General features: G+C 58.0%; 1 protein-coding gene and 1 long non-coding RNA gene across 6 annotated transcripts; one reads left to right on the forward strand and one right to left on the reverse strand.

The window, feature by feature from the left end:
- Positions 1-1388: 1388 nt before the first annotated feature.
- On the reverse strand, positions 1389-4229 carry LOC101676791. Its single transcript, XR_001176888.2, has 2 exons — positions 4134-4229; positions 1389-1446 (listed from the first exon to the last, which is right to left on the reverse strand). It is a non-coding gene; the product is annotated as an uncharacterized LOC101676791 (long non-coding RNA).
- Positions 4230-5392: 1163 nt separating this feature from the next.
- On the forward strand, positions 5393-8133 carry SLAMF9 (SLAM family member 9). Of its 5 annotated transcripts, XM_004775830.3 has the most exons (4): positions 5393-5609; positions 6034-6375; positions 7120-7392; positions 7780-8133. In XM_004775830.3, the coding sequence occupies exons 1-4, from the start codon at positions 5393-5395 to the stop codon at positions 7980-7982; spliced, it is 1035 nt and encodes a 344-aa protein (XP_004775887.3). In that variant the 3' UTR covers positions 7983-8133. The 5 variants fall into 5 exon arrangements, with proteins under 5 accessions (XP_004775887.3, XP_012902916.1, XP_012902917.1 ...); XM_013047462.2 differs by lacking the exon at positions 5393-5609 and having other exon boundaries at positions 5616-6375; XM_013047463.2 differs by lacking the exon at positions 5393-5609 and adding an exon at positions 6803-6912 and having other exon boundaries at positions 5616-6375; positions 7120-7951.
- The last annotated feature ends 794 nt before the right edge of the window (positions 8134-8927 follow it).

An 8927-nucleotide genomic window follows, 5' to 3' on the forward strand; every position in this document is an offset into this window, starting at 1 on the left:
GAACGTTCTGGAATAACCTGTTCATGTCCTGTACCATAGACTCCCTGTGTGTTCTCCTCCATCGTCGCAGACCCTGGCCAACGGCACGGGGGCTCCGGGGCCTCCTGGCACCAAAGCCCTTGGTCTCTCCACTTCACCAGCGGTCATCGGCAGGCACAGCTCGCAGGCACGGACCCTCCCGGTGCGCCCGGCTCATCTCATTCGTCGTCTCATTCCGTTCCCCGCTGCCCCGAGGAGCAGGTGTGGTGAGCAGCTCCCTGCAGGCCGCGGATCTGCGGGTCGTTCTCTTACCCCCGGCCCCCCCGCCGCCCGCCAGATCTGCGGGGCACTTCTTTGGCCAGATAAGCTAAGGGTGGCCCGGGACTCAAAGCTTAGCCAGCTCATGGATAAGACTTCGCTCCTGTTCTAGAGTAAACACATAATGTGTCCTGCAAACAGGACCCTTTCTGAGAGTGAAAAGGGGCATTGCAGGTAATCGGGCGGGGACAACAGGCTTAAACTGGGACAGCCCCCAGACACCTGGACGCAGAGTCCCCTCATCTGTTTCAAAGCCTGTCCTTTCTCCTAAAACACCTGCCTTGGACGCACCTCCAACCTCGGTTTCAGCCAATAATGTGGCCTTCACTTTGCAGGGGAGATGGAACCGCTAGGCAGGGCTCCCCTTGACGTGCCGCAGACACACCGACCTCCCTCTCCGGCCGGCTGACTCGGCTAAAACACCACCTTGCAACCTAAGGTTGGGTCTTCCTGCTGGGCTCCGAGTCTGAGCTCCCTCCCTTCCTCGGGGGCCAGTGGGGCCGCGCTTCGTCCCCTGGCCCCTTTATGTCCGGCTTCCCCATCCCCACTCCCTGCTTGTTTCTCTTCTCAACATTTAAATATGTTCGGATCTCTCCCATCTTAAAAAAAACCAACAGCGATACAACTTTCCCTCTACCCCACACTCTGCTTTCCCCTCCCTGCTGTATTTCTCCTGCCTCTGAAAGGCGAATGCTGGCGAGGGGGGGCCCTTACAAGCCCAAGCTGCCCGTGAGGCCCAGGGGCTGGCTCTGGCCCTCTCCTGGCAGCCCCCGCCGCCCCCCTGCCCGCTTCCGCTCAGCTCCTCCAACCCAGTCTCTCGGTCCTACCAGGCAGATCCCTGTGCTTCCGTGGGTGTGGCTGTTCTCTCCCACCTTGGGGACCCCGTGAGGGCCCGTCCCTCCTCCGCAGGGAGGGCTGCTGTCCCCTCTGTCCCCAGTGGCCGCTCTGGGTACACCTTCTTGGTGCGGCTGAGAAACCAGCCTTTTAACCCTGACACAAGAGAAGGCAGACCGGGCAGATGGAATAAAATCGAAGACGCGCACGTCTCCACCCGCTTTGCTGTGAGAGGGAGGTGACTTGTTGGGGACTTACCTGTTGATGGCTCCTCCAGGGTCATGGTTTGCTGTGTGGGTCCCCATCTTTCCAGACCTAAAGAGAAGCCAAGGAGAGAGACTGATGAAGGGTTTGGCCTTTTGTCGCCGCCCCCAGCCCTCCATCAGAGCAGGACTTGCTTCTCCCGGTTCCTCTTTCCCAGGGCTGTTACGGCAGGAGAACTGGGGTGGGGGCTTATTCCTTCTCAGTGACGGATTTGCCCATAAAATCCAGGGCATCTAAATTTTACTGGCTCAACTACCTTATCATGTACTATTGTGCCATAATCTAGGTCCCTCCCAGAGCAGGGCCTTGGACACGGACTTGGGTGGAGGACGTCTTTATGGGAGGTGAGCTCGGAACCAAGCGGAAAGGATGGAACACATGCCTGGACCCGGGAACAGGAGAAAACGAACAAAGGGTGTGTCGATGGCTGGGCGCGCTCTGGGGTCTGCACTCTACCCACACGTCCCACGGCACCGTGCCTGGGCTGAGTGGCCTTCCGCTCCTTCCCTGAAAGCCCCGAAGGGAGCAGCAGAGGTGCGCACAGAGGGCGCGGAGGGGAGCCCTCACGCAGCTGTCCGCTGCGCCCCAGGCTGCAGGAAGGGAACCCCCGCAGGATGTTAGCTGGAAGCTCCCTGCGGGGTCCCACCACAGGGCTATGGGAGGGTCAGCAGATCAGCAGGAATGAAGGGGAGCCTTGTCACTGCTCTGGGTCCCCTCCCCCGGGGTAGGGAGCTCAGAGCAGGAGACTGGGAAGAGATTTCTTTGGAAATAGCTGTTACTTCCTTGTGAGTCCTCACCACTTCCAGTGGGGGGCTAGTGAGAGGGGTGAAGGACAGGACTGGGGAGGTTTGTCCTGCGGGCCCCGCAGGGATGGGGGACCAGGGGACAGGGGCCGACACCAGGCCTGGGAGAGAGGAAACCGTCGTGCACTGAGGTCGGGGTCCTCGCAGGCAGACAGCGGATCTTGGTGTCAGGGGAGGAATACGGCGAGCCACCAAGCGCTGGCAGGGAGACACAGCTTGGGTGGTGGGTCTGGTGCCGCTCAGTGGGGACGGCTGGCCAGATGTCCAGGGGCTGTGGGGCGGGACCTTCAAAGGACCACCCAGAATAGAGATGCAGCCACCCAGGGTCAAGGGTAGGAGAGATGGGACCAGTGGAAACTCTTAGAACTGACAAAACTCTTCCTCGGAGGAAGAGACCACCGTATCCGTCTGCCAGACCCCCAGACAGCAAAGCCACTCGGCCCTGTGAGAATGATTCCATCATTGCTGGGCTTCCTGGAAAGGCAGGAGACAGGCTGGGGAAGAGAGTTCAGGGCAGCAGAAGTGCGGGGGTAAGCTGGGATTGAGGAGAGAGGGCCCTTCCCATCCCCCAGTGTCAGCTTCCAGCCCGAGACAGAGCCAAGCCAGGGGAAGGGGAGATTGCTTTGAATTTTAGTTTGAAATTTTGTATATTTCATGAGACAGGAAGTTCTCATTTCTGAACTGAGACAGAAATCAAGACCGGAGTTCTCATTTGGGGCAGGAGAAGACCACCCCACTGAATAAAAGTGACGGGGGGGTGGGGTGCCTGGCTGGCTCCGTTGGTGGAGTATGTGGGGCTCTTGATCTCAGGGTTCTGAGTTTGAGGCCCAAGTTGCGTGTAGAGATTAATGTAAGTTAATTAAATAATAAGTTAAATATTTATTATTTAATAATGATTAAATAATTAATATAAATTAAATTAATAAAATATCTGGGCTACCTGGGTGTTGGTGAAGCCTCTGACCTTCCCACAGGTCATGATCTCAGGATCCTGAGATCAAGGGTCCAGGCTATGCACTCAGTGGGGAGCCTGCTTCTCCGTCTCCCTCTGCACCTCTCCCACTTGTGCTCTTGCTCTTTCTCTTTCAAATAAATAAATAATTTTTAAAAAAATAGAATCTTAAAAAAAAAAGTGAAGGGGTGGTGAAAGACAGAAATGGAGTTGAGTTTGGATCCTAATCAATGAGCCAGAATGAAAATCAGATTTTCAGGGGCGCCTGGGTGGCTCAGTAGGTTAAAGCCTCTGCCTTTGGCCCAGGTCATGATCCCAGGGTCCTGGGATCGAGCCCCGCATCGGGCTCTCTGCTCAGTGCAGAGCCTGCTTCTCTCTCTCTCTCTCTCTGCTGCCTCTCTGCCTACTTGTGTTCTCTGTCAAATAAATAAATAAAATATTAAAAAAAAAAAAAAGAAAATCAGATTTTCAGAACACCGTCTTCGGAGAAGTCCTTTCTCCACATTGGACTGGGTGTGTGTGTGTGTGTGTGTGTGTGTGTGAGAATTACCACCCTCTACTTAAGAAGCACACGCACTGTTTGTTTTTGTTGGTGGAGACAGGTCTAACCCACCTGAACACAGCTCCCGTTGGTGGATATCTGAGGAGCTGCCATGGGGGGGTCCCTGGGTCTCCTTCCCAGAGAGCTTGTCTTCAGCTGCAGGGTTGCAGCTGGATCCCTGCTCCTCCGGGGCAGGTTCAGAGAGCACAGCGGGGTGGGGGCGGGGGCAGATCTTGGCCCCAGAACCCCCACTAACTTAGCAACTTGCCCTGGCAGAGACTGGGCTGATCTGCTTTGCATGACAGGGGCGTGGGCTCCCCCTGCCCCACTCTGCTTCCTTCCCTTTTATCTTTTATAGGGCGGGCATTCCCCTCCACCACAGGAAACCTCCTTCACACCCAAAGCCCACCGGCACCTGCCTCGCAGAGACCCCCGGACTCACCTTTTAAACTCGGGATTACACACGTGACCTTGTTTCCGTTTTTTAAAAAATTATGCTTTAAATTTTTTTAAACAGGAAGCCTGCATAAGAACGTTTTCATCTGCATTTTCAGAAAACCAGTCTCTCAGGTTTGATGCTCCCAAATTGAACTTCCAGAACTGCCCACTCTCTTCCCTTCTGCACTTCGCAGATCCTAGTACCTTGAGGTCATTTCTCCTGGAGGACTTTCTCTGACCTCCTGAATTCAGATGTTAAACCCCTTGTCCTGAGCAACCCAGACGAGTCCGTGGGGGAAACTCATCCAACTCGCTCTTAGTTGTCCTTGGTCAGATCTCAGCCCCTGAGAAGTCATGATCTGAAGATCTTGGTCACGGCTAATTGCTCAGAACTTAGGGCCTGGGCCAGCAGCTGCTCAGAAAGTATCTGACAAGGGCTGAATCTGACGCCGCGAACGCCCGGGGGGCTTCCAGCTGCCTCCGCCGTGGCCTCAGTCTTAGGCCATCACTCCTGCTTCCTGATCACCACACAGACCTGTAAGACTGGGCACTCGAAAAATGTAAAAGTTCTCCTGTCCGAGTACCCAGCGAGAGGATCTGTAGTCCCCCACCGACCCAAGACTGTCCCCTGTGAGCTTAAACACCAGCGACGGAGACTCCTCCCGAGGCCACCGGGGCGTCCTGAGCAGCTCCGCCTGTCGGACCTCCTCTAGCTTTGGTCCGCGTCACAGCCTCACAGGACAAGTTAGTCTTTCCGTAATATTAACCTAGATGGCCTCTCTGGCCCAAAGTGTGCTTTTTTTTTTTTTTTTTTTCCTTAAGAGAGTTAAAATTTTTCTTCCTCTTGATAGTCTCTCAAGTGGGAACCTGGCAAGCTTGAAATATGGAGTACTTCGTTTGTTCGTCCGTTCCAGAAGTATCAACCGGGTGCTGCCTGTGTCCAGCATGGGACATAGAGGTGTCCCAAAAGACGGGGTCCATCTGGGGAGACAAAAACGCTTATAAGGTCAATGCATGACAGCAACATGGGAACCGCCGAGCAAGAGCTGACGGAGGATACACTCAAGGCCAAGAGCTCCGGGCAGGTGGGGGAGGGGGGCTGCCTGGGAGCACAGGGGCAGGGCGTCTAGGAAGGTTTCTCTTAGGAAGTGGGATCTGAGTGGGGTCTGATGGACAGGAAGCACGGGCCAGTGGGTGAGCCAGCCGGACAACCAGACTCCGAGAGAGAACTTCCCAAGATGGACAGGGAGGGGCTTAGTGGGGATGAAGGAAGTTGGAGGCTGCTGGCGGGGCGGGTGGGTGTTGAGAAGCATTTCCCCTCCGGGACACTGTCTGTCAGTCACTCGTCTCCAGCAGCCTCCTGACCCAGCAGCTGGTCTGCTTCATCAGCTCGGGGGCCAGGAGGCCAACCTGCTGGCGAGCAGGGCTGCTGTCATGGGGGCCCTTCCGTGGCTCCTCCTACTCTTGCTGGTCCGGACAGGTGAGAGAGGAGAGGCTGCAGCCCTGGATGGGAGCCTCTCCCTCCCTCTGCTCTCCTGTCCCGCTGGGGTTTGGGCTGGCCAGCCTCGGGGGTGGATGCTTCAGCTCTCCGGGAGTCAAGAGGAAGAGGGTGTGGCTGCGGTTTAGGACCAAGAGGTGGGGAAGCCTGCAGCGTAGAAGGAGCCAGCCCACCGCGGCAAACGGCCACGGTGAAATTTGGAGGAGGAGGGCCCAGACGGAAGCCAAGGCCTGGGAGGTGCTCAGGTCGAGTGCAGCGGGAGCTAGAGCCAGAGAGGGTTGGGACGGAGCCGGGGGCCACGGAAGCCACACGTGGGAGACAGGTGCCCATCACTGCCCCGGCCCCAGGCGCAGCAGCGCAGACACACCAGCTGGGCTGCTCCCGTCTTTTCTTCCTTTTTCTGCAGCGGAAGGGTATTCTGGAGATGATGGGGACACAGAAGATGTTGTTGCGGTCCTTCAGGAGTCCGTCAGCCTCCCCCTGGAAGTTCCAGCCGATGAAGAGGTTGAGAATATCATCTGGTCCTCTCATATAAGGCTTGCCACTGTGGTCCCTGGGAAAAAGGGGCAGCCGGCCACCATCGAGGTGACCAACCCTCGATACAAGGGCCGAGCGAGCTTCCTGGACCCCGGCTACTCCCTGCACATCAGCAATCTCAGCTGGGAGGACTCAGGGCCGTACGAGGCTCAGGTCAATCTGAGGACGTCGCAGATCTCCGTCGTGCAGCGGTACCATCTACGAGTGTACCGTGAGTGTCGGCTTGGAGGTCCGGCGCTGCTTGTCCAGGGCTCTCCCCCGCTTTGCACGCGAAGGAGCAGTGGTCTCGGGACTCAGAGTTACGGCTGGAGGGGCGGGGATGGGGGGTGGGCTGTCTCCTGTGTGCCCAAGCCCGGGGTCTGAGCTGCGGAGTAGCTGGAGCGGCGAGGCCCTGGGCACGCGGGCTGCTCCCCTGGGCCTTCCGCGCGCAGGGAGACGGGTCTGGAGTCTGTGTGCGGACGTCCGGGGGCCCTTCTCTCCCACTGAGATCCTGCATCCTGGGAATGGGTGCCGCCTCTAGGCCTGAGTGCTCCATCTCCCTGTGCCCTTGAGGGCTGCTAATCAATGCCTCCTCTCCACCCGAACCAAGTTTCTCAGTGCCGGTAACACTGACTGATACTCCATCTTGAATCTTGCAGAGACACTGATTAATCTATCAATGCCCTCAGGAGGTGTGGCGATATTTTCTGGGATCGAAAAGGCAGAACGGGTTTGGAAGAAGGTGGGGTATGCAGGGGACAGAGAGAAGGTGAGGCCATGCTGCGGGGCGCGTAGAAAATGCCAAAGGCAGCCCTGTCTACCTTAGCAGTTGCCCGGGGGACCCTGGAACCAGATTTTATGGCGGCTTTGTTAGTTTCTGGACAGGCACCCCTGTCCCCCCAGGATCGAGGACCTTAAGAGAACAGCCCCAACCCCTGATTACTTAAGAGGGTCTTTGTGTCCCTCCTTCATCCAGGCCGGCTGTCGGAGCCTCGCGTCACCGTGAACTTTGAGATCTCTCGGGAAGATGGCTGTAATATATCTCTGACCTGCTCTGTGGAGAAGGCAGGCCTGGACGTGACCTACAGCTGGCTATCCGGGGAGGATGGCGTGGACGCAGTGCACGAGGGCTCTGCCCTCAGCACATCCTGGCGGCCTGGGGACAGTGCCCCCTCTTACACCTGCAGGGCCAGCAACCCCATCAGCAGCATCGCTTCCAGCCCCATCCCTGCTGGGTCCTTCTGTTCAGGTACCAGGCCCCTGGGGACAGCCCCGAGCTACTGCAGGGCTCACAGCTACCACCACCCTTCCTCCGTTCTTCCCAGGAGAGTACCTGGTACCCAGAACCGCACTCCTCCCCAGGGGACCTGGTCCCCTGGGCTGGGGATGGGGCCGGCGCTCCCAACTCCCAAAGGTTCTCGAGTCTCTCGCTCAGCTTGAGATCATTCCCTGCATCTCAGCTCCTGACTTCTGTGATCAGAACACACATGCCCAGGGACCCTTGACAAGGAACAGCAATTGGCTGTGAACTTGAGACCCCTCTGTGGGATCTGGGCTGGATGTCCTCCTCGGAATCTGGACCTCCCCCCTCCCCTGCCCTGGCGAGCCCCTCTCTCCTTACCTCCTTCTGCCCCAGATCCTGGCTATCCTTCGGAAAAGTCCACTTACCTCTGCGTCTTGGCCAAGGGGCTGCTGCTCCTCGTGCTCCTTGTGGTTCTGGCTGCGGCGCTGTGGCTCACCGGAGCCCCAACATGGGGCCGAACACCAAGGATGAGGAAGCTCAAGAGAAATAGACTCAGATTGAAAAAGAAGGAGAAGCCCCACCCCAGCCTGGCCTGAGCGACCCTGGGACCCCAGTCCTGAGCACTGTTTCTCCCCCAGCCCCGGGGGCCTCTCCTCCCAGAGGGCCGAGGGCTGGGCGCTGTAAGGGCCATACTCCACAGGGGTGGGGGAGAGGATGATTATCCTGCAATAAAGTCGAATTAGGTGACCACCGCTCTGGGGGGGTGGTGTTGGGTCCTCGGCCGCGTGACTCCCCAGACCTGCTTCCCAGGCTTTCCTTGTGATCTGGGCATCCTCCCGGCCAGCCGCTATGCTTTCCCACACCTGCCTCTGCTAAGGAGAGTGAGTCCAAAGCTCCGTTCACAGTGGTCTTTATTCTTCAGCCCCTACCCCAACCTCGCCCAAGGTACACTTTCCTGTGACCCTACCTGAGTCTGGGAGTCCTACCCCGGGGAGAGGTGCTGGAGAGATGCCAGAGAGAGGTGGGAACACTGAGCAGCCCCAGGGGGGCTAAACTTCCCGCTCAGATTCTGCTCTCAGAGCCTGCCGCCTGCCCAGTCCCCGGGCTCAGGGCAGAAGCTGTGTGGCCCATTGAGATGTCCTGTGTCCCGGGGCTGAGCCGAGCCAGGTGACCCTCAGTCAGTCGCCTTCCTGTTCACTTGACACTCGCTAGCTGCTCTGGACCTCTACGGCCTGGCCTTTGAGGCCGGCCCCAGACGGACGACGCCTCGGCTGGACTGGTAGCTGGAGTCTGGACCGCTGATGCCGTCTGTGATTGGTACTGCTGTCCGGTCCTCTGTCTGTGGTTGGTACTGCTGCCCGGTCCTCTTCTCCAGATTTCCCATCTCGGACCTACTCCCTGGGCCCTTGTCCTGGGGGCACGCCCTCCCGCTCCATGCACACCCGTCCCCGGCCAAGCCCTTATGCTGATCCCAGGAGCCTGAATCCCCCACCCAAGACTGCTGAGCCCTTGTCGAGGTCATCGGATAGGGTGAGAGCCCT

This window comes from Mustela putorius, unplaced genomic scaffold (genome assembly GCF_011764305.1).
Source record: "Mustela putorius furo isolate JIRA1106 unplaced genomic scaffold, ASM1176430v1.1 tig00000997_pilon_pilon_pilon, whole genome shotgun sequence".
Lineage (NCBI taxonomy): Eukaryota > Metazoa > Chordata > Mammalia > Carnivora > Mustelidae > Mustela > Mustela putorius.

Bases quoted from the DNA above. Each gene is read 5' to 3' on its own strand.
- SLAMF9 (XM_013047462.2), top strand. From the start codon at position 5,637: ATGGGAGCCTCTCCCTCCCTCTGCTCTCCTGTCCCGCTGGGGTTTGGG. The intron at 6,376-7,119 runs GTGAGTGTCGGC...TCCTTCATCCAG, and splicing joins GTACCATCTACGAGTGTACC to GCCGGCTGTCGGAGCCTCGC. The intron at 7,393-7,779 runs GTACCAGGCCCC...CTTCTGCCCCAG, and splicing joins TGCTGGGTCCTTCTGTTCAG to ATCCTGGCTATCCTTCGGAA.